Source organism: Elephas maximus, chromosome 23, assembly GCF_024166365.1.
Source record: "Elephas maximus indicus isolate mEleMax1 chromosome 23, mEleMax1 primary haplotype, whole genome shotgun sequence".
Classification (NCBI taxonomy): Eukaryota; Metazoa; Chordata; class Mammalia; order Proboscidea; family Elephantidae; genus Elephas; species Elephas maximus.
The window spans coordinates 20,166,783-20,191,577 of NC_064841.1; the positions used below are offsets into that span (position 1 = coordinate 20,166,783).

Consider the following 24,795-nt stretch of genomic DNA (forward strand, 5'->3'; position numbering starts at 1 on the left):
TGTACCCCTAGCTCCCTGTGCTCCTCCTTTGTAACACTCAAAGATTTTGAAATCACTGGTTCAGTGGTGACTACATTGTTGTTGTCAGATGCCGTCGAGTCGATTCTGACTCATAGCAACCCTGTGTACAATAGAACGAAACAATGCTTGGTCTTGCGTCATCCTCACAATCATTGTTATACTTGAGCCCATTCATTTTGGTGGTGACTGTAATGAGTTGGAATCGACTTGATGGCAATGGGTTTGGTTTTTTTTTTTTTTTTGGTATAAGCTCCCTGAAAGCAAGAACTTTGCCATGATCATTGCATTTATTCCCCAGCACTGCTGCTGACTCGTGTTGTTATCGTTAGTTGATTCTGACTCATTGTGACCCCGTATGTGCAGAGTAGAACTGCTCTACAGGGTTTTCAAGGCTGTGACCTTTCAGAAGCAGATTGCCAGGCCTGTCTTCTGAGGTGCTTCTGGGTTAGTTCGAACTGCCAACCTTTCGGCTAGTACTCAAGCCCTTAACCGTTTTCACCACCAAGCGCTCCTCCCTGACTCATAGTGGGTGCTCAATAAATACTTCATAAATGAATGTTTGAATAAGTATCTTAATAGTTCTGAAAAGCCCATAACAAACAAACCTGTTTGACTTTGTTTAAACTTGTGTTCTTTAATGATGTTTGCACACAGGATCCATTTTTCTACGCACATACACTTGATACTGCGTGGAACACAGTGCTAAGAGGAACAGTTTAGAAGTTCTTACCTAAAGGTTTCACAGGTAACTGGAAAGAAAGGAGGAACTGATGTCTCCTCCCCTCCTTTTTTTCCTTTTTCTAATCTCCCTTCTCCCCCCTACTTCCTCCTTATCCTTCTCTCTCTTCCTCCTCCCTCTTCTTTTTCTTCTCCTCCTCCTTCTTCTCTCCTCCTGTACTTCCTCTTCCTCTTCCACCTTCTTCCGTCTCTCTGTCTCTCCTGTCTTCTCACTCTTCCTCACTCTCCTCTCCCTGCTCCTCCCCTACCTACAGACGGCTTCTCTGCTCCTCAGCCACTGCTGCTCACATAGCGGCCTGAACACCTGTGCCTACATGACCTTCTACCTTAGCCCCTCATCTCAGCATCACAGTTCCACATTTCCAGAGAGGGACTCACTGGCCTGAGATGGACTTGTCCACCACAGTCTGTGTGGGTGTGGTGGCAGTGACATTTCCGTAAGGGGAGAGGGTAGGCAGGCAGGAAGGAAATGATGGGCCCGTCCACCACTTGGAGTAAGTGATCATAAATCACAAAGTAACCCAGCAGTTTGTTTATGTCCCCTTTGCTCCTGTTTTGTTGGAGGCCAGAATAGGAAGGGATGCTGGGGGAAGAAGCATGCCACTGGAGGGAAGAAAGGAGGGATGGGGTGCAGATGGCATCTGGATGTCAGTCATTCATTCTCCACTTGTCTTCCCTCCGCTGTGAGCAGAGGGGAACTGGGTCAAAGGCAGGCTGGCTGAGCAGAAGCTAGAGGGAGCCCCCCTGTGCCCACAGGCATTGTCAGGGCACATACTTGAATGACAGTGAGTCTGGGGGAGCCTGACTTCGTAAGGGGAAGATGGAGAACACTGCAACTGGAGTGGTGACCTGGTCAGCAGCATCACGTTTCTGCAGAGAAGCCAGAACGTGGTGCACTGAGCCCGGGGTGGGGTTCCAATCCCTTCGGCAACCCCAGAGCCTTGTCTTGTCCTTCACAGTCCCCCTGGGAGCCCTCTTGTTGTTCAGTGCTGTTGAGTGGATTCCGACTCCTAGCAAATTCCATGTGGCACAATAGGACTGCCTCATAGAGTTTTCCAGGCTGTAATCTTTATGGGAGCAGATCTCCACGTCTTTCTCCCAAGGAGCCACTGGGTGGGTTCAAACTGCCAACTTTTCAGTTAGTAGCCGAGCATTTAACCAATGCACTACCAGGATTCTTTCTGGTACTAATTTGGCCAACTGACTTCTCAGCAGGACAGCAAATTGGTGCACATGGATGTTTGTGAGGTATGGATTTCCCTCTCATCTCAAGATGTCATCTCATCCACAGACCTAGCTTTCCTAATTCTGCCCCCCTAGCCACCCCTATCTGCCCATCACCAAGGTTGGAGGAGAGCCTCTCCTCTGTGCTCCTACAGCCCCTGCTCATCCTCCATCGCAGCCCCAGTCACCCTGGTTGCTGCTGTCTCCATGGCTGTCTCCCCCACCTGACTGTTCGCCCCTTGAGGGCAGCGGTGGGGTTGGAATCAGCTCAGCGCCAGACCACGTGTTCCACTCCGTTTTCCTAACAGCATCCTGCATTTCTCTGAAGGACTTCCTTTCCTCATTTGATTCAGCCTGATGGTGTGTACCCAGGTGCTTGCTTCCTGGAATTCAAATCTAGAACAGAGTGACACGTTGAAAATGGTTAGTTTATTTGTCCTGGTGGCCATGTCCTAACCAGTTCCCACTACAAAGTCACACTTATTATTCTTATTTCCCTAGCCTCCCATAAATTCTGTGAATACTTTATATAATCCTCCAGTAAATTTCCTTATTTTAAGTTCTCCAGACTCTTTTTCCTTTCCTTACAATTAAAGAAAAAGAAAGAAAAACTAACTCCAACACTCAGTGAATGAATGAATGAAACAAGACCACAGTCTAAATGGAGAGCCTACCCTCAGCAGGGCAGTGGTCAACATAGGTGATGGTGGCCATGATGAGCAATATTGTTTTCTTGGAGTAGCCAGACCAAGCCCACACATTCACATCTATGTTAACATAAAGCCAGCTGTGGAAATGATTTTAGAAAATTCAGTTCTCAAAGATTTCTTCAGGCTCTGTGGTGCCCTCTCCCATCAGAGTTATGATTGACAACACCTACTGAGTACCTGTGAATAGAGACCATAAAGCCAAGCCCTAGCTCTCAGATTGCTCACAGTTTCTTAGGAGATCCTTGTATCCAGTGAGCACCCAGCAATTGTCTATTGCTGGTGGCCACTTTTGCAATCTACCACAGGCCTTGAACATTTATCTGTATATCTTATAGTTCCTAGTTATACCTTGAAGTAAAAGACTGTTAAAACAAACAAAAAAAAAGGATGGATGGGTGGGTGGATGCATGGATGGATGGATGGATGGATGGATGGATGGATGGATGGATGGATGGATGGATGGATGGATGGATGGATGGATGGATGGATGGATGGATGGATGGATGGATGGATGGATGGATGGGTGGGTGGTTGGGTGGGTGGATGGATGGATGGATAGATGGATGGATATAGGTAGGTATATGGGTGAATATAAAACCAAACCCATTCCCATTGAGTCAATTCCAACTCATAGCAACCCTGGTGGCACAGTGGCTAAGAATTTGGCTGCTAACCAAAAGGTCAGCATTTCAAATCCACCAACTGCTGCTTGGAAACCTTATGGGGCAGTTATACTCTATTTTATAGGGTTACTATGAGTCAGAATCGACTCCACAGCAATGGAATGGGTGAACATAGGCAGTTGATAGGTGGGTGGATGGATGGGTGAATACTTGCCTCAATGGATTGTGATGCATGGCTGCACCTGTAAGTAGACAAATGGTTAGGTAAATTTATGAATAGGTGAGCAGGTGATTTTTACCTCCTACCCTCATCCCTGTACCCCAGGGACATGATGGCACAGGAACAAGGCATCTGCACTTGTCATTGTACAATCCGTACAATCTCCTGGCAGGCAGAACATGCCACCTTCCTTCCCACTGCACCCCTGCCCTATGCCTTGTTCTTTCTGGACATACTGGCTTGCCATGGAGGCTCACTCCCAGAGCTCTATTACCATGGCTGAGTTTTTCCCTTTTCCCTTTCCATCATGATGACACTCCTATGCTTGAAACTTTTCAACGGATTCTCATTTCCTAGAGGATAGACTCCAAGTTGCTTGTTACAGCATAAAGGCTCTCCATGGCCTGGCCCCACGTGACTCTCCAGCATTTCCCCCAGTGTGTCACACCCTCCCATCCCTCCTGCCCCACTACTTCCATTAGCCATGCTGTAACCACATTTGATGACTCCACGTTTCCTAAAGATTCCAGGCTTCCCCATACCCCTGTGCCTTTGCACTTGCTTTTCCCTCTTTGTTGTACCCTCTCCACCTTCAGTCTAGCAAATGCCTACTTATCCTTCAGGCTTTGTTCCTATGCTTAACCACCATCTTGTCCCTGAAGCTTCTACTTGTTACATTTCTGTCTACCGCTAGACTCTAACTTTCTTAGGGTCTTGTCTCACTCATGGCAGTAACCCAAGCATTGAGCCCATTTCCAGGCACCTAGCAGGTTTTTCTAACAGCGTTTCCTGTAGGACACATAAGCTTACAGCCTTGGCGCTTCCTCCAGTTCTCTCAGTGAGTGTCCGTGGGCTCATGTTACTGTGTGTCCAGCTCTTGACCAGTGCTGTGAGGAATATAGAAGAAATTTAAGACACAGTCACTGGCCCCCAAAGCATTGAGTCTCATTGAGGAAGCTGAAGCAGGCATGCACAAGTGTGCACAGATGAGAAAGATCTCAGTCCACCTGATGCAGTGTGGGCAAAAGCAACATGATGGGGAGAGCTCAGAATTCAGAGAAGTAAGAATGGTGAAAACGGGATGTGAAGACTTTGATGGGTGGAGGAGAAGGAGAAGAGGGAGGGGATTTCGGTTGGAGGATCCACAGAAGTAAGGCTTGGTGTGAGGATACAGAAGACAAGCATGGGAGGTTGACTGGAGTAAAAATGAGTGCAGGGTTGGGAAAAGACATTGGGGCAAGATGGCAGAGGGCCTTCATGACAAGGAAGTGAAGGAAACTAGAATTTACAGAAGATGTGTGTACCAGGTGCTACGACCGTGGTGGCTCAGACACATTAAGTGACTTACCCAAGATCACACAGCTAGGAAATGGTGAGGATTCAAAACCAGTGTGACTCCAAAACCCAGCTTTGTTCATTCCACTGGATTCTTTATCAATCCAGAGGCAGTGGGCAGAGTTGAGCAGGAAGGAAGGTCACAGATTAGAAGGTCACTATAGAGATTTTTTTTTTTATAGAGAGATTATTATAATGCTATTTGAAATGTGTTCGCTGTCCTTGAATCACTGAGCTCCTGGCCTATTTCTTATCTTTTTGGATCTACAAACCCTCCACAAGAGTAGAACGCCGGCTAAAAACTTGTTACCCCTTACTGCTTCTAAGGAAACAAGACATAGACTGTGGCCTTGAAGCTAGCCCTGAGCTGGGCCCACCTTGCTCTTGCCATCCTGCCCTGTGTGGCCACTTCCCCCTCCCAGAGTCAGCAGAAGTCCTGATCTGTATTCACTGGCAGGGAAGTCCCAGAACACTCCTCACGTGCTTCCCAGAAATCAATGTATGTTTGACCAGCTGCTTCCCTTTCATCCCTTCATTGTATAATTCTGCCCCAAGAATGCAAAAACATTGGTCTGGCAAGATTTGTTCTTTTTAAACTTGGCTGGAGCCTCAGTAAGGTACATTAATCTTTAACTGTTTATAGATTTTTCTGCTTAGAATATATGCCCCGTGTTTTGGTTTCACATGGGAATTCAAGTTCTACTTCCATGTTGATGATGACTTGGGAGACTTATTTTATCTCTGGGATTTCCTTTGTAGACATATTTATCAGGTGCAGCAGACCCGCCACATCCCCATGGATCTTGACCTCCTTTGGGAAACAATAAGTGGATTTTAAGACCTTGGGCTTTGGGGTCCAACAGAGCCAGACACAGATTCAGTCCCAGCCCTGCTACTCATCATCCACGTGAACTTGAGCAAATCACAAAACTTCTCTAAACCCTAGCTTCTTCTGAAAAAAAGACCCAATAGAGCCATGTCTTACCCACGATTCTATTCTATCATCAACACAAAAACTACATATGGTTATAATAATTACTTTTGAAAAGTACTTAACTTTGTATAAGGATTCCTGTCTCCGCACACCATGCTTCCCATCCCTCACCCTTTCCCCAATATCCTCTCTTCTTCCAAGTGTAACTGCTTGCTATTTCTCTGTCCACCAAGTCAGCTCTTCAAGGCCACCTCCAATTTCGCCTCCACCCAATACCCCTGATTAGCCCAATAAGAAGGCCTGAGGTGAAGTAAACAAACACAATCTACCTTGGAAGGTATGGAAGTGGGATAAGCTGTGAATATATAAAATCATTTTTTTTTTTGTTTTATTACTGGCCAAAAATACATCTTAAGACCCATTGCTGTCAAGTCAATACAAACTCATAGCTGCCCCATAGTGAATATCTTAAGAGTATCATTCAAAGTGAAAACACAAAATTTGTAAATCTTCTTATGTCTCAAAACCTCGAGATCATACCCTAAACCACGAGACCTTACACCAAGTACTTAAGAGTGTTCAAGGTAAATGATAAATATATATACATACGTACATATATATATATAGCCCCCTCACCCAACCACTGAGGGGCCCTGGTGGCGCAGTGGGTAAGTTATCAGCTGCTAAATGGAAGGTCAGTGGTTTGAACCCACTAGCTGCTCCACAGGGGAAAGATGTGGCAGTTTGCTTTCATAAAGACTGCAAAAAAAAAAAAAAAAACCAAACCCTTTGCCATCAAGTCTATTCTAACTCATAGGGACCCTATAGGACAGAGTAGAATTGCCCCAAGGGTTTCCCAGGTTATAATCTTTACGGAGCCAGACTGCCACATCTTTTTCCCCACAGAGAGGCTGGTGGGTTCAAACTGCCAACCTTTTGGTTAGCAGTGACGTGCTTAACCACTGCACCACTAGCACTCCTAATCCATAAAGATTACAGCCTTGGAAACCCTATTGGGGTAGTTCTACTCTTCTATTGGGTCACTATGAGTAGGAATCAGCAGGTTTGGTTTGGTTTTAACACTTGGGATCACCATGAGTCAGAATTAACTCAATGGTAACTGGTTTGGTTTGGGGTTTTTTTTTTTACCCAGCCATTGGCCCAATGGGCCTATTAAAAATAAAACAGTCCTGTGGATGAAGAATCTGTCTACACCTATCTTCTATCTAAAATGAACTTGACAATGGCTGCTTCTAGTTGCCCAGCTTCTCAGATAACCTGTCCCACCTCCCACATTAGCCATTTTATGGATAAGTCCCAGGGAGGGGAGGTTGGCTGGGCATTCATAGGCAGATAAATTATATTGTCCCTTTGCCCACTATTCAGCGACTCTGATATAACCTAACTGCGACTGACATTTCTCTTAAAATTTTCTTAGTAATTGCTTCTGACCAAAAATGATCCCTGCATCACTGTCATGACATGATGAGGCGTGGAAACATGACTTCTCCAGTCTTTCCATCTACTGGCTCTCCCATGGGATGAAATGGCCATGTAACACTAAAGTAAGACTAAAACTCAAAGGCTGACTGCTTCTGATCTCCTGCCTACTATGCCACTACACTCAAAGACACTCTCTCAGCTGAACCATTGTCTATAGGACCATCCTGTTAGGTGTCCATAACTCCACTAAATCTTCCCAGTCTCCTCTTCTAGGGTGGAGGACTTCTACTCCATAAGGTCTCCACAGTATAGGACAGTCCAACAAGGTCATTCTCCACAGGCTCTAATTGTCCAATTGCATATGGCTTGAATTTTGATACCCCAGTTTTGGGGACACACTAGGGGTGCTGCTGAGAACAAAGTGGTGAGAAGATGGCAAAGAGATGGTGACTTTTGCATTCAAACAGGGCTACCAAATAGAAATGGGTAGAGGGAGGTGAGTTAGCCAAGAGTAGGACCATCAACTCCCACAATTCGGGATGAAATCACCAACCCTAACATCATTGGAAGACCTTGTGTGAGATGGATACCCTCCAGGGAAACAAGTTTGGTGGACTCTCCAAGGTGGAAATCTCAGGAGACTGAAATTGTCTCACCCAGGATGGGGAGCATTGAGTGGGTTGTGGAGAGAAGCTACCTTTGAGATCAACTGGGCTTGAGCTTCCTAACACAGCTGTCTTGGGTGGCCCAGGTTCTTGTAGGGAAGTGAGTCCCAAGGGGCCTTTTTCTAGACCTCTCTACCTACCATAGAGACAGGTATATTAAAAATGCAAAGTAAATCACCCCACTCATATATGTAATTCCAACCATTCAATGGCTTCCCAAGATACATGGCATAAATTCTACGTTCCTGATGGTGGCCTACCAATTCATACATAATCTGGCTCAACTTTTCCACCTCATCCTCTAACATCCCCCACTCTGCACCAGCCTCACATTCACTGGGCTCTTTCCTGACTCCAGGCCTTTATACTGGTTTCTTCTTCCCAGAATACTTTCCCCCCATGAATCTTCCAAAGGCTTGCTCGGCCCTCAGGTCTCGGGTCAAATAGCACTTCCTATAAACTTTCCCAAACCTCCTACCCAAAGTCACCCACCCCAATTATTCTCTATGTCATCGTCCTAATGATCTCCATTGTTTTAATTTGTTACTTGTTTATTTCCTTTCTCTCTTAATAAAATGTAAGGGTACAATGACTGCCCTGGAGCCCTAGACATGTGATCTGTCTTTTCAGGGCTTCTGCCTGAACTATCCCAATAGCTGGTGGGTAACTCCTCTGACACACAAAACATAGGATCCCACAGGACCCATGCTTCAAACTACTTTACGAACAAATGTCTTCGAGGTCTCAGAATTTGAAAATCTGGACCCAGGGATCTTTGCAAAATAAGGCATCAGTAGTTTAATGGTAGCATTCTTGCCTCCCATGTGGGAGACCTGGGTTCGGTTCCCGGCCGATGCACTACATGCATCACATGCGCAGCTACCAGCCATCCAACAGTGGAGGCTTGCATGTTGCTATGATGTTGAACAGGTTTCAGCAGAATTTCCAGACTAAAGTGGACTAGAAATAAAGGTCTGGTGATTTACTTCCCAAAATCAGCCAATGGAAACCCTATGAATCACAACAGTCCCACCTGAAACCAACCATGGGGATGGCACAGGACCAAGCAGTATTTTGTTCCGTTATGCATTGGGTTGCCATGAGTCAAGGTCAACTTGATGGCAGCTAACAGTAACAACATCTTTGCAAAAAAAAGGTTTTCTCTTTTTTAGAAAACTGCCAGGATCAACAACAGTTGCCTCAATAAGGGCCCTGGATCTGCCCACTGAACCACATTGTCCTCACTCTGGGCAGGACACTTCCAATGCCCACCTTCTCTACCACCATTTTCAGTGTCCCAGCCATCTCCGAGCATTCCAGAAGCGTTTCCCATGGGCAATCTTCTGCCGGTGTAGCAGCAGGAAGGCATGTGAAAAATGACCCCCCTCCCAAAAACTAGGCTGGCCCTTGCATTACCCAATGGGAAGCCCCAGAAGAAAGCCCACCTCCCATCTTCCCAAATCTGGGTGGAGGGGCCACTTTCCTCGAGCCCTGAGCCTGGTAACATGTTATACTGAGAAGTCACATTAAGGACTGCAGATGGACTTGATACACCTAATTGAATAAAACAACCTAAAAGTCATAATTGTGTTCAGCAGCTCTTCCTCCCATTCTGGTGGTCATTTACACATTCAGACGGGATCAACTGAGGCTGTTACAATCCTTAATAAATAAGAAAATAACTGCTCACTTTTCAGTATCAAAGCCTTCCCCAAATGCAAATGCAAACTACTCTGAGATACCATTTTTCACCCAGCAAAAATTCAAGCATTTGACAACACAATCTGTTAGCAAGGTTGTGGGGAAACAAGCTGTCATACATTGTTTGTGGGAAGGCAAAAGGTCCAAGCCTATGGAGGGAAATTAGACAATAGCTAGCAAAAGTATGTAAGTATTTGTCTTTTGATATAAGAATCTCACTTCCAGGAATCTATCCCAAAGATACACTATCCAAAATACAAAAAGACTTAAGTTGTTCATTGTATGTAGGTAGCACTGCATTGAAAAATGGTATGGTGGAGGCATCTGAACTCCTCTAATTTCACAAGGCGGAAGGAGAATCTAGATCAGCAGTCCAGGTCTGATTTCTATGAGAAGAGATCAAGTATACCTTCACCCTCCAACCTTTTTACCCATTCTGACACCAGCTATTCCTCCTATGGCACCCTCTGCTTCTCTGCTGGTTTTGATAATTTGTTGCAATGGCCACACAGAACTCATTCACAGGCAATGCTCACAATTTGGGGGTTATAAGTGTTACAAAGCTCTTTAGCTCTTCCAATAAGTGCAGCTCTCTCACTCCCTGTGTTGGCACACCCATTGTATCCATCTTGCTCCGTGGGCCAGGAAGCCCAATGCACCATCTTGAGCCAGCCTCCTGGTTCTGCTGCCACTGTTTCTCTGCTGCCACTTCTCACCATCTCAAGCCGTCTCTGATGTTACTTTTTTCTCTCTCTCTATCTCCTGGGTCTAGGAGATTCTCAGAGCAGGGACCCCAGATCCAAAGAATATGCAATGCTCCTGTCTCTTCTTCTTGGTGGTAGTGAAGCCCTCCCTCCCCTTTGTTCTGGGATTGGCTTTCTTTTTTAAGCCTAGCGGGATGGCAAAACTGACCAATCTCCTCATTAGGGTTCTATATACCTTATTTGTATGGTCCCACCCTCACAAGTGTTCCATGCCCCTTATTTGCATTCCCAGCAGACTGTCTAATCCTCTTGGTGGACTACAAACACCATTTTGTGGGAGTCAGAAAGACTGTGGCTGTTGCTATTGTTAGGTGCCATCGAGTCGGTTCCAACTCATAGCAACCCCATGTACAATGGAACAAAACACTGCCTGCTCCTGCGCCTTCCTCAAAACCATTGTTATGCTTGAGCCCATTGTTGCAGCTACTCTGTCAAGCCATCTCCTTGAGTGTCTTCCTCTTTTTTGATGACCCTCTACCAAGGGACTTCTCCAGGGACTGATCCCTCTTGATAGTATGTCCAAAGTATGTGAGATGAAGTCTCACCATTCTTTCTTCTGAGGAGCATTCTAATTGTATTTCTTCCAAGAGAGTTTTGTTCATTCTTTTGGCAGTCCATGGTGTATTCAATATTCTTCACCAACACCACAATTCAAAGATGTCAAATTCTTCTTCAGTCTTTCTTATTCATCGTCCACCTTTCACATGCACACGAGGCAGTTGAAAACACCATGGCTTGGGTCAGGCACACCTTAGTCTTCAAGGTAACATCTTTGCTTTTTAACACTTTAAAGAGGTCATTTGCAGCAGATTTGCCCAATGCAATGTGTCTTTTGATTTCTTGACTGCTGCTTCTATGGACGTTAATTGTGGATCCAAGTAAAATGAAATGGTTTACAACTTCAATCTTTTCTCCTTTTATCATGATGTTGCTTATTGGTCCAGTTGTGAGGATTTTTGTTTTCTTTATGTTGAGGTGTAATCCATACTGAAGGCTGTAGTCTTTGATCTTCATCAATAAGTACTTCAAGCTGTCATCACTTTAAGCAAGCAAGGTTGTTCATCTGCATAATGCAGGTTGTTAATGAGTCTTCCTCCAATTCTGATGCCCTGTTCATCTTCATACAGTCCAGCTTCTTGGATTATTTGCTCAGCACACAGTTTGTCATACTGTGGGGGTGTGCGTGTTGCTGTGATGTTGGAAGATATGCCACCAGTATTCAACTACCAGCAAGGTCACCTATAGCGAACAGGTTTCAGCTGAGTGTCCAGACAAGGAAGAAGGACTCTTGGAAAGAATTAGCCAGTGAAAACCTTATGAATAGACTATGGCTAGGAGAGCCATATGAAGTAATTCACTGTACCACATGCTACCTTCCTGGATTGCTTAACGGCCACAATACATTCTGTGAAATAGAATGTTCCATGATTTAGAGGTTGTGGGAACACCATATTATATACTTACCTTTTGTTTCACTTCCAAATTGATACTTCTCCTTTGCCTCTTGCTGATGCTATCACTAGTGCCAGTTTTGCGGCATTTGGGAACCATGAGGCACTTCACAGAAATATTTTCAAAAGAAAATTAAACATGTAATACTACAACACTCAAGATGCACAGTACACAAGATCGGATGCTGCTGCCTACGAGTCGAAGTATACCCTGTTATACGGTAAAGATTTTATCTGTGAGTAGGGAAAGTTCACATTATAATTATGATAGAAAGTACAGTACAGAGCATACATAAGCCGGTAACACAGGCATTTATTATGACTATCAAGACATATGTGTTATACATTATATATGTACTGTACCATGATACGCTTGGCAGCACAATCACTTTGTGTACAAGAGACATGAGATACATGCGTTGTGTGCAAGAAGCTGTTGCATTCTCTGTGTGTGGTTACGTCTGCTACGTTCTGTTCTCCAATAGGGATTTCTGCACTGGTTGCACAGTGGTTAAGAGCTATGGCTGCTATCCAAAAGGTCAGCAGTTCGGATCCATCAGCTACTCCTTGGAAACTCTATGGGGCAGTTCTGCTCTGTCTAATAGGGTCACTATGAGTTGGAATTGCCTCAGCAGCAATGGGCTTTTTTTTTTTTTTTAATAACCCTTATGGGACCACAGACGTAAATGTGGTTGGGCATTGCCCGAACAGACGTTATGTGGCACATGACTGTATTTGTAATAGCAAAAGATTGGAAACAACCCAAGCGTTCATCAGTAGGGGAGTGGCTCAATAAACATGATACATCCACACAGTGGAGCACTCCACAGCAGTAAAAAGGAAGTAAGACTCTCTCCCTATGTTACTGTGGATGTTCTTTCTATTCAGTTGAAATAAAGTATATGATAAGCTACCATTTTTTTGAGTCCCTGGATATTGCAAATGGTTAAGTGCTTAGCTACTAACTGAAAGGTTGGTGGTTTGAATCCACTCAGAGACACCTCAGAAAAAAAGGCCTGGTGATCCACTTCCAAAAAAGTCAGTCATTGAAAACCTTCTGGAGCTCAGTTCTACTTTGACACACATTGGGCCACCATGAGTCAGAATCTACTTGACAACAACTTTTTCTCTAATGCTACCATTTATCTAAGAAAGGAGAAATATGAATATGCAATATATTAATATATTTCAATGGAAGGATAAGCCACAAAATAAAAGAGAAGTATCAACCAATTGCAACATACAACACTTGTTTGGACCCCAACTCAAACACACAAACTAAAAAATAAAATAAGATTATGAGATAACTGAGCACTTTCTAGATACTTGATGATATTAAGAAATTAATATTATTGTTTTGAGGTTGTGATAATGGTGTTGTGGTTTTTTTTTTTTTTTTTAATGATTTCCTATTTTTTAGAGATTCTTCTTAAAATATTTCCATAGGAAGTGACAGAATGTCCGGCATTTGCCTCAAAATAATTTTGGAATTGGAGGAGTGGATGGGGATATAGACAAAAAAAGATTGGCCATGGGTTAATAATTGTTGAAGATGGGTAATTAATATGTGGGGGTTCAATACACTATTCCCTTTATGCTTGTATAGGTTTAAATTTTTGCATAATAAAATAGATAAGAAAGTAAGACAAAAAGAGAAAAGGCAAGGGAGAAAGGGAGGAAGAGAGGGAAAGAAATCCTTCCCATGCAGTGTGTGTCACAATCTGTATAAACAATTGTCACATGACTGGATGAGGGGGTCAGATGGAAGGTAACTGACCCACTCTGCAGAACCATTTTCTAGAACACAAATATATCCCCAGACCACGCCTTCCTTCCCTCAGAGCAAGTTTAAGATTCAGAAGCTTGTAGACACGGTGTGCCATTTTGCATGTTTGAATATTCATGAACTCATCAAAGAAGAGCTTCTTCAGGAGACCTAAGTGCCCCTCAGCCCTTGTGGCCTCTTAACAAGCCCCCTTGCTCCAGAACACTGTGGCCGCGGGAAGACAGCTTTGTTGCTCCACTTTTCATCCTATCAGACATTAACCTTACAGGTGGCACAGAGGACAGCTTGGGGATTCGAGCAGGCTGTTCTCCATAGCGTAATTCCAGAGACACATTGGAACACAGGGAAAAGAAAAGATTTCACAAGTCACCAAAATACACTGAGCCTGGAGAAGAGAAGTAGGTCCGTGGTGTCAGAGCCAGCGCGATCAGCAGAGGAAGGTTTTCTTTATAATCCTGAGGCACAGCACAAGGCCACCCATCCCCTGCTAGAAGCAGTGGGCTCCCTGAAAGCTCAGGCAGTGTCTCCAGGTGTGGGAGTCCTGGCCCACCGGGAGGTAAAGCTGGAGGGCATATGCCCACCCCAGTATCTCTGGAGGAGCCTCTTTGGGGGAAGGACGGAACCCGGGGGTCTGCCCCAGTGTTCTCAGCTCCAACCCCAGTGCCCTCAGGAAGTTCTGTGGCCCCTACAACTGAGGACCCTGGGCCAGCTCCTTGGGCTCTAAGGAAGATGGGATAGCACTTCCCACCTCACAGGGTGGTTGCAAGGATCACGGGCAATAATTTCACTGAGATGCTTCCCTGAGCTCTGTTTATCCCTGTGGGGCAGACTGAACAGTTAAAGAATGAAAAGGCACATTTTCTCCCCTTCCTCACAGAGAGAACCCAGAGCAGCTTCCCCAGAGCTCCCCTACTCAGGAGCCCACCCTCAGGGTACTTAGCTCTCTCCTCTCCCCATTTACCCCCTAAACCAGGATTGCCTGTGATGCCTGACTGTTCTACTGTCTACACACAGTCTTAGGGCAGTTTCACACTCCCCTGGCTCTTAGTCTTCATGCCCTTGGTGGCTCTTTGGGCTTCCAAGAATTGGTCTTGGATCTCTACTCTTTTATTTAAAGCTAGTGGATAAAGCAAGCCCAATCAGAAAAGTCATAGTGTATTTGACTCTCTCACTCTCTCTCTCTCTCATTAACCTGTCAGTCCCTTCCTTCCACAATCCTTTGTTCTCCCATCTCTTCCCTCCCCCCTTGTCTCCCCTCCCCCCACCTCTCTGATGCAGGCTGTCCTAAGATCTAGCAGAGCCTCACACCCTCCAGGGAGCCCTCGCTGATTGCCAGCCCCACAGACCACCCCTCCCTCTTCTTCACACACTGTCCTCAGTTGCTCTTTCTTTGCTTTGCCCTGCCCATCCCAAGTGATATCACCCCAGAGAGAAAGGAGCTCCAAAATACTTTCTGATTAACGGAATAAATTGAATATGACGGAGCGAGCTGAGGATGGATAAACAGGGTGGTCCTTAATGCTGCCTCAACACTTCCCGAGAGCACTTTCCATTTCATATCACTGGGTTGATGTTAAGGCCCCAGAAAGGGAGCACAGACCAGCAACCTTCCCTCCCTTCCCCGTTTCCTCATTTCTAAGTCTCCTGGGGCTCAAGCACAGTGTATCTGGAGTAGTCATCTGTACCATGCCCTTATATCCCTATCTCTTTTGCTCCTACCAACCCTGAGATGTAGTCCAAGTGTGCCCATTTGACAGATGTGGGAACTGAGGCACATAGAGAATAAGTAACTTACCCAAGATCACTCAGCTAGACAGTAACACAGCCAGCTCCAAACTAGACATCCTACCTCCAGAGCCTGTGCACGCAACCAACCCCAGCTGCCTCTGGGGCTGCCAGGACCTGCACCTCGAAGAAGCCTCCCAGAAGAGGCCCAGAAGGGCAGGAGTATAGTGACAGTTCAGGGGAGGGAATATCTGCCACTGGGATCTAGTGGGTAGAAACCAGTGATGCTGTTAAACACCCTATAATGCACAGCATAGCCCCCACACAACAAAGAATTATCTGACACAAAATGTCAGTAGCGTTGAGGTTGAGAAGCCCTGGTGTAGAACAAGGAGGGGAGAGGGGCTGAAATCCAAGCTGCCTCCACCTTCAGGAGGGGGCACATTTTCCTAATTCAGCCAGAAACACTGAGAGAGCTAACACGAGCCCTGCGGGTGCCTTGGTGTGCTGGAGAGGAGAAAGAATGTACCAGCCCTCTCCTAGGCTGTGTGATTTATGCAAAAAGCAATTTTAAACAAAGACATTTAGTCATTAATAGCGGGTCAAAAAGTCAACCCATGTGATTATGCCATTTTCTTGCTGGCAAAGACACATTTTAAAGCACTCTGACATAACAGTACAGGTGGGAAGTGGGTGTGATCAAGGCTCTTCATTGAGTCACTGTTTCTAATAGTAAAAGATCAGAAATAATGAAATTGTCCATCAATAGAGGACAGGCTGGGTAAACAATGAAATATCCTGCAGCTGTGAAAAGGAAGGAGGGTACATTTGATGTGGATATATGCAAAGAAAAGATCTCCAGGATATATTATATTAAGTGAAACAAGCCAAGTGCAGAACTCTGGAGTACTGTGCTGCCATTAGGTTTAAAAAAAAAAAAAAAATTAAGGAGAGGATAATAATAAACAGTATGGTAATGGCTGGCATTTGCATAAAGCAGTGGTTCTCAGATTTGGAGAACCTGGAGGTTCATCACCTGGAGGGCTTGTTGAAACAAGGATTGCTGGACCTTACCCCTAAAGCTTTTGATTCAGTAGGTCTGGGTTGAGCCTGAGAACTGGCATTTCTAACAAGTTCCCAGGTGACACTGTACTGCTATTCTGGGGACCACACCTTGACAACCACTGCATAAAGGATCTCTGAGAGCATTAACAAGGAACAGGTAATACTGGACAAGGAAGAGGTAACATTGGATGCCTCTGGGGAGGGGAACTGGGGGACTGGAGGCAGGGGTGAGCAGTACAATTTTTACTATGTACTTTTCTATATTTTTTGAACTTTGAACTTTGTGAATTACTTATTTGAAGGCAACTAAAAATCAAACAGCGATGAAAGTAAATAAAGGCTATCCCACCCAAAAACCCACTGCCGTTGAGTCGATTCCGACTCATAGCGACCCTATGGGGCAAAGTAGAATTGCCTGATAGAGTTTCCAAGAAGCGCCTGGCAGATTCAAACTGCCAACCTCTTGGTTAACAGCTGTAGCACTTAACCACTACACCACCAGGGTTTCCAGTAAAAGCTATGTTCTTGTTGTTAGGTGCCATTGAGTCGGTTCCGACTCATAGCCACCCTATGCACAACAGAAAGAAACACTGCCCCATCCTGAGCCATCCTCACAGTCGTTGTTACGCTTGAGCTCATTGTTGCAGCCCCTGTGTCAATCCACCTCATTGAGGGTCTTCCACTTTTCCGCTGACCCTGTACTCTGCCAAGCATGATGTCCTTCTCCAGGGACTGATCCCTCCTGACAACATGTCCAAAGTATGTAAGACGCAGTCTCGCCATCCTTGCCTCTAAGGAACACTCTGGCCGCGCTTCTTCCAAGACAGGTTTGTTCGTTCTTTTGGCAGTCCACGGTGTATTCAATATTCTTCGCCACCACCACAATTCAAAGGTGTCAACTCTTCTTCATCTTCTTTATTCATTGTCCAGCTTTCACATGCATATGATGCGATTGAAAATACCATGGCTTGGGTCAGGCACACCTTAGTCTTCAGGGTGACACCTTTGCTCTTCAACACTTTGAAGAGGTCCTTTGCGGCAGATTTACACAATGCAGTGCGTCTTTTGATTTCTTGACTGCTGCTTCCATGGCTGTTGATTGTAATTGATTGTAGATCCAAGTAAAATGAAATCCTTGACAACTTCAATCTTTTCTCCAATAAAGGCTGTAGGAAACTTAATTTCCCTACTTCTGGATTTGCATGTCTGCATACTGGGCCTGAAGGAGCCCTGGTGGTACAGTGGTTCAGTGCTGAGCTGCTTACCGAAAGGTTTGCAGTTCGAATCCACCAGTGCTCCGCTAGAGAAAGATGCGGCAGTTGGCTTCTGTAAGTCGGCCTTGGAAACACTATGGGGCAGTTCTACCGTGTTCTATAGTGTCCTATAGGGTCGCTATGAGTCGATTTGATGGCAATGGGCTTGGTTTGATTTTTACACTGGGCCTGAAGCTATCAGAGCAGGGGCCCTCTGGGTGGGCCCAGCCTTCTCCTCCAGGATATCATTCATAGAGACCCCGTGCATGCTGGGGATCAGACCACTGAGATCCATAGGGTTTTCACTGGCTGATTTTCAGAAGTAGGTAGGCCTGTCTTCCTAGCTTGATTTAGTCTGGTAGCTCCGCCACTTAGCAACCAAAAAAAAAACTCAAACCTGTTGCCGTCAAGTCCCTTCTGACTCACAGCGACCCTATAGGACAGAGTAGAATTGCCCCGTGGAGTTTCCAAGGAGCGCCTGGTGGATTCAAACTACCAACCTTTTGTTCAGCAGCCATAGCACTTAACCACTAGGCCCCAGGGTTTCCCATTCAGCAACAGAGGTGCTGAAACCAAGCCTCCACTGACAGATGGGTGGAGGCTGCGCATGTGGTGCCCAGGCCTGAATGGAACCCAGGTCTCCTACATGGAAGGTGAGAATTCTACCAGCGAACCACCAATGTCCCCATACCCTAGCACATAGCCAGCGGCAATAAGCAAATGGATGGGGCCTCCCTATGTCCAAAGTGGGGCTAGGCCTCTGGGACCGTGAGAGATTTCAGGCTCCCCAGCCTTACTGAGCCCAGACTGCATCACCCTGTCCTCATACAGGAGAGCCTGGTATCAGTCCCATCCAGGCCACTTAATCCTTGCACCATTGGGCTAATGACATAACCTCACCGTAGTTGCTCCATCCGGGGATAATACAATGAGTTAACGTGGAAAGTGGCTAGTCCAGTGTATGGCCCACAGTGCTGGGTGACTTTTCCCAGAGGATTTGATTTTTACTTAGTTTCTTGGGAAACTAGCCACAGTTGGGAAGTGAGTTGAATGGAGGCTGGAGGGTTGGGCTTTCAGGGACAGAGCCTGCCAAGTCAGCCCCTGGGGTGGTGGAGCTTTTTCTAGCCACCTCCACTTCCAACAGCATCAGCCCTGCCTTTTATTTTTGGAGGGAGACATGGTGAGTGCCTCACTTTTCTCGTCCTGAGTTGAACTGCCCAGCTTTCCCGACCCGGGCCGCCCACCAGCCTCGGCCCTCGCTTGAAAGGCTGTTGACAAAGGCCTGTAAATTGACCCTTTGTCCCTAATCACTCCAGCAAGTCTGAGGAGACTGTTTCCCAACCCTCAAGTGGCCGCTGAACGTGAGAAGTTCGTGGCGTTTGAAGGAATCCCTCAGGAACCCAAGAGGTGGGGCCAATAAAGCACCCCACCAATCTCTTCGTCTATAGGGACGCGAATTGAAGGTCTGGATGGAAGTGGCCGCGGGCCAGGGCCAAACCTGGCTCTCCGCCATCCCCCCGCTCCTGTCCCCGCCCCCGTCCCACTAAACGGGGAGGAGCGACGGCTACAATGGATCCTCCTGCGGGCTTTGTGCGCGCTTGGAATCCAGCTGTCACCGCCCCCCAGAGCCCCCGGCCCCCGGAGGGCGCGCATTTCCGGGCCGCCCACCGCCCCGCGCGCCTCGGTTAGCCGCTGTCCCGGCAGAGTCCAGGCCGCCCCCGCCCGCTCCTTGGCCGTCCGGCCCCAGTCCCCCGCCGAAATGCCGGTCGATTTCACCGGGTACTGGAAGATGCTGAGCAACGAGAATTTCGAGGAGTACCTGCGCGCGCTCGGTAAGCCCCTGCCGCCGCGCTCGGCCCGGGGGCCAGCGAAGCCGCTCCGGCACCTCCCCGGAGCCCTCCCGAGCCCGCGGCAGCCGCTCCCGGCCGGGGCGAACCAGCGCCCGGGGCGTCCGCGGCCACGGCTCGGGGTGGCCCGTAGCTCGCGTCTTGGAGGACTGGCCGTTGTTGGGGTTAATTGGCGGCAAATGCCTCACAGTTGGCTCTGGACCTGGGTAATTTCATTAGGAAAACTGGACTTGGTTTGCTAGCTTTTGTTTTAAAAGGGTTAGCACCAGGGCAGAAAACTTTATTGCCAATAAAGACACAGACGGGCTGCGCGCATAGACAGCGCTAAGCCGTTGGAAGCCCTAATGGTGTTCCGGGCGGAGCGGGCTCCCCGGGCCTCTGCTGCCCTGGGAACGGTTCTCCGAGGTTTCCTTGCCAACCCTATGCCCCTCTCTAACCCCGCACCCCCTGCAGATGTGAATGTGGCCTTGCGCAAGATCGCCAACTTGCTGAAGCCAGACAAAGAGATCGTGCAGGAAGGCGAGCATATGATTATCCGCACGCTGAGCACTTTTAGGAACTACATCATGGACTTCCAGGTCGGGAAGGAGTTTGAGGAGGATCTGACAGGCATAGACGATCGCAAGTGCATGGTGAGGACTCTTGAGCACGTCCCCGGTGTCTCCTGCCCAGGGGGCCCGGCCAGGGGCTGGGTTAGTTCACCTGGGAGGGGAGCAAGGGCTGTACCTGCTCGCAGGGCCAGGGATATTCCCACTCCCACGGTAGGCAGCACCGACTCGTCGGGCATCCCCTCCGTCGAAACCGGATGGTGAGAGTTATGACGCCTGCGGTTTGTTGAGTCTCCACTGTGGCCAGGCACTGGGCCAGGTACTTTATACACATGACTTCACTGAAACCTCACAGCAACCTTTGAGGGAGATATGAGTACACCCATTTTACAGATGAGGAAACAGTTACAAAGAGAAGAAGTAACATGCCCAGAGTAGCAGAGCTAGGGAGGGGCGAGGCTGGAATCACAAGCAGGTCTGTCTGACTCTGCAGTCTGGACTTTCTCCTAGACTGCTCTATCAGCTGGTGGACGAAGAAGAGAAGAGAGAAAAGAAAGAGGAAACACAGGGACCCCTTTGAAGTGTTTTCTTCCCCTATGGCCTGGCATGAAGCCACTCAAAGGCAGGGGGCGCTATGTTCTCGCTTGAAACCCTCTGACCCTCTGTCCCACCCCCTCCTCTTCCCAAAGCTGGGTTTCGGCTCCTGGGCACTTCTGCCCCACTCTGTCTTCTGTTTGCCCACTGTGCTTCCTTAAAACTGGTGCTGCCTACACCTGGGTAGGTTAGTGCTGCTGCCACCTAGGCTGCAGGGGGGAGGGGGGGAGCAGCCTAGCCTCCCCACAAGGGCGGGAAGCTGGTGACCTGGAGACCCCAATTAGCACTGCCACAACAGACTCCGGAAGGTCAGCCCCAGGCTTCCATCAACATTCCCGGGTCGCTGGGAGGCCGGGATGCTTCTGGTCTCCTTTCGTGGCCTTGGGTCCAGAAGTGGCTTATGCCTGCTCTCAGGGAGCCGCCTTGCTTATTGATGGTGCCCTTCCCCACCCCCACCCTTCACTGTGCTGTGTGCCCTGCATGGTGCCAGTTACTTCACAGGACAGCCCAGTGAGGGAGGGATTCGTAACGCTGTATCATGCCATGACTAGTGCTCAGACTGGGGAGGAGACGTGCTAGAGATGGAATTTGAACCCTAGGCCTTTTGACTTTGAAACCCACACCCCTGCTCTCTGTCAGGCTCCTCTCTGCTGGTAGCCTTTGCAGAAACAAGATGGGTGAGGTTCGTTAGCACTGTGATTGAAGGAGTGCCGCTTCTGGGAATAAGAAGCCCCAGGCCTAGACGACTCACTCCCCCACCTTGTTTATTCATCCGAAGGCGCTCAGGAGTTGGTATCTGAGTCTGTGGTTTGGAACGATGGAGGAAGAAGGGGTGGCCGGCAGGAATGTCCTTAGAGGGGCTGCTAGTGGGAGAAATCACTATTGTTGTAGGGAAATGGCAGATTGTGCCTTTAAAAGGCTCAAGGCCTCTTACCTGCTGGAGAGGCTCTCAGTGGGAGAGGAGGCCTTCAGAAGGGCCTGTCTTGGTGAGGTTGGGCCCTGTGTTTCTGACCAAACCCCAAGATCTCTTCTCAAGCCTGCTCCATGGAACTCCGCGCCACCGTAAGAGCAGTCTTTGTCCCCAGCACGCTCTTGAGGTATTCACAGAGCAAATCGAACGTATCTGTTTATTTTGGGTCAATGTGACTTCTGGAATGTGCTGACTTGTGCTTGGCTAATTATCTTCCCTCTTTCCTTCCTTCTTTTATCCATTAGGGCATGAAACATTTATTGGTTAAAAAAAAAAATTTATTGGTTACCTAATAATAATACTAGCTAATAATCTTCAAGTGTTGACTACGTGTCAGGTGCTTTTATTCTAATTTTATATGAACTTACTCAGTCTTCACAACACCATTTTACAGATAAGGAACCCAGGGCAGGGTTACTTGCTGTGTGGCCTTGGGCAAGTTAAGTAAGCGGTGGAAAAAAAAAAAATTTTTTGTTTCTTTTTTTTTTTGGAGGGGGCGTTGAATTGGATCCATCCAGCTCCAGGGTCCCTGTGTTGCCACTGCTCTCTGCCTGCTGCTTTTCCTCACCTGAGCTAACAGTGGGGACACAGCTAGCACGTCACCGTTGCTGACGTCCCTCACACAGTGTGATCAGAAGTGACAAAGGGCAGCACGGGGGATCACAGCAGCATAGGAGGGATCCCAGAGGGATTTCTGGGGGAGGTGACTTCAGAACTTAATTGTAAAGGACAAGGCGGGTAGGAAGGGAGTATCTGGGCCATGAACAGAGCAGCGTGTGGCCACCTCTTCTACACCTGGCACCAGGACTAGTGGGTGAGCAGACAAGGGAGCTGCAGCTGGACAAACTAGATGGAACTGGGCTAGGACTCATGGTCACCTCTGCTGCCGGAGGTCCCAGAGTGGCCCACTCCCAGTAGACAGCCACTCGCTCACCTTGTCATTTGTTGCCTCCTGGAGGGATGGCCCCTCCACTCGGGCCTTCCCTTGACCACCCTTCTCTCTGGACCACCCCACTGTGTGGTGTGCAGCTTTGGACCACTGTGAGGGCCATGGGTGGAGAGCATGCAGGGTAATAGAATTATAGAAATGGAGGAGCCTGGGAGTTTTGAATGCCTGAGGGAAGCTACATGCCAAGAGGCTACACTGGCTGACAATTCTGAGGGTCCCCAGGGGTCCTGAGCAAGGTGGTTGCCAAAGATAACTTCCACTACAGCCTCTTCAGCCTCGTGCCCTCTCTACCCAGCAGCCAGGAACAGTGGCATGGAGGAGGGCAGTTGTCAGCATCAGGTTGGCTCTATACCCTACTCTAATGCCTTCTTCCCAGTGTGGTACAGGGGTCTCATTCCTCATGGTGCTTACTCTCTTTGTGTCCCTGGGTGGTACAAATAGTTAATGTACTCAGCTGCTAACCAGAAGGTTGGAGCTTTGAGTCCACCCAGAGGTGCCTCGGAAGAACAGCCCGGCATCTACTTCTGAAAATATCAGCCATTGAAAATCTTATGGAGCACAGTTCTACTCTGACACACTTGGGGTTGCCATGAATCGGAATCGATTCAATGGCAACTGGTTTGGTGTTTTTTGTGTGTGTGTTTGTTTTTACTCCATCTTTGCAGCCTCTGGGCCAGGGAGAGGGGTACTGAGAAGAATCTCACATGGCTCCTGCCCTCAGAGAATTCACTGTAGTGGGAGAGGTGGACCAAAGCAGCCAGTCACAGTGTGATATGATAGTGTGTCAGGAGGTCAGAGAAGGGTCCCACAGGAAGTAGGATCTAAGCTGTAACTTGAAGGGTAGACAAGAAGTAGCCAGGCAATCAGAAAGGGAATGAGAGGAAGGCCAAGGCCAAGAGAACAGCATTTGGCAAATAATCTTTCAGACCTGACCCACACCAGCCCTGGCCTCAGACCTGAGGCTCAGAGGCAGCAAGGCCTCATGGAGTGCCCAGGGAGCAAAGGTAACAGATGCCTCTTCAGGCAGTTATAGCTCAGGGGTGGAAACACAGAGGGCTGAAGACCGCACAGCTAGGGAGTAGTCAGGGAAGGCACCCCGGAGGAGGTGATATGCTGAGCAGGGCCTTGAAGGACAAGTAAGAATTAGGGCAGATGTGGGAAAGGGATAACAGCATTCCGGGCAAAGGGAACCACATGCACAAAGGCCCACAGGTGAGAAAAAGCCTGGTTAGAGGAAGGGGTTGGTGGTGGGAGGGGTGCAGTCTGCCAAGATTTAAGTGTGGCTGGACCCCACAATGTGGCTGAGGAAAAGCGAAGTGAAGACAGCTGGATAAGAAGCCTAGATGTGCCGATAGGCAGCTGGGAGCCTTTGCAGAATTGTACTCTGGGAGAGGCTTGATGAGGCAGACATACGTCCCAGAGGGCCCAGAGACTCCCTGGCTCAGAGCTCTCTGATCCTGCCTCTTTTCCATGGGAACCTTATCTGTGTCCTGGAACAGCAGCCAGAGGGTGAAATCCGGCCTACAGATGTGTTTTGTTTGACCTACATGATACTTGAAAATTTTCAGAAACTGTTAGCTGCCGGTAGTTGTCAAAGAGTGGAAAATTTCATAGAAAAATCCGGATTTCTGGCTGTTCATACAAAAAAGAAAAAGTCAAGATTGCTGAAAACACTAAAAAAAAAAAAAAAAAAAACGCATTGCTGTCGAGTAGATTTTGACTCATAGCGACCCTATAGGACAGAGTAGAACTGCCCCATATGATTTCCAAGGGGTGCCTAGTGGATTCCAACTGCCAACCTTTTGGTTAGCAGCTGTAACTCTTAACCACCACGCCACCAGGGTTTCCAAACACTGGGCATCCGTTTATTCCTACGTGATGTCAAGCCCTAGAGCTCTGTGCAGTTGCTCGCTTTAGATGGGACACTCCAGTTTTCCACAGTCCGCACCCCACCCGATTGCCTGAAGTTGAGGATTGAATGGCGAGTCATCATTGTTTGCACTTTGGCTTTCTTTAGAGCATGGTTCTCAAAGCGTAGACCAGCATCCCAGGGAGCTTGTTAGAGATATAAATTCTCTGGCTGCACCCCTGACCCACAGAAGCACCAGTTCTGGGAGCGGGGCTAGCAGTCTCTGTTTTAGTAAGCCCTGCAGGTGAGTCTGATACAGCTAAAGTTTGAGACACACTGCTTTGGAGTAAAGAAATATCTCTCTGTATCTGCATCTCTGG

General features: G+C 47.6%; 1 protein-coding gene and 1 long non-coding RNA gene across 2 annotated transcripts in view; one reads left to right on the forward strand and one right to left on the reverse strand.

The window, feature by feature from the left end:
* Positions 1-877: 877 nt before the first annotated feature.
* LOC126066382 (uncharacterized) lies at positions 878-21,724 on the reverse strand. The gene is made up of 3 exons (XR_007515073.1): positions 21,582-21,724; positions 20,232-20,412; positions 878-2,379 (listed from the first exon to the last, which is right to left on the reverse strand). It is a non-coding gene; the product is annotated as an uncharacterized LOC126066382 (long non-coding RNA).
* The window catches only part of RBP1 (retinol binding protein 1), a 34,582-nt gene continuing 28,871 nt past the window's right edge, over positions 19,085-24,795 (forward strand). Inside the window, 3 exon segments of the mRNA XM_049867407.1 lie at positions 19,085-19,329; positions 19,331-19,490; positions 19,959-20,137. Coding sequence (XP_049723364.1) covers positions 19,228-19,329; positions 19,331-19,490; positions 19,959-20,137 — 441 coding nt within the window. The 5' untranslated portion in view covers positions 19,085-19,227.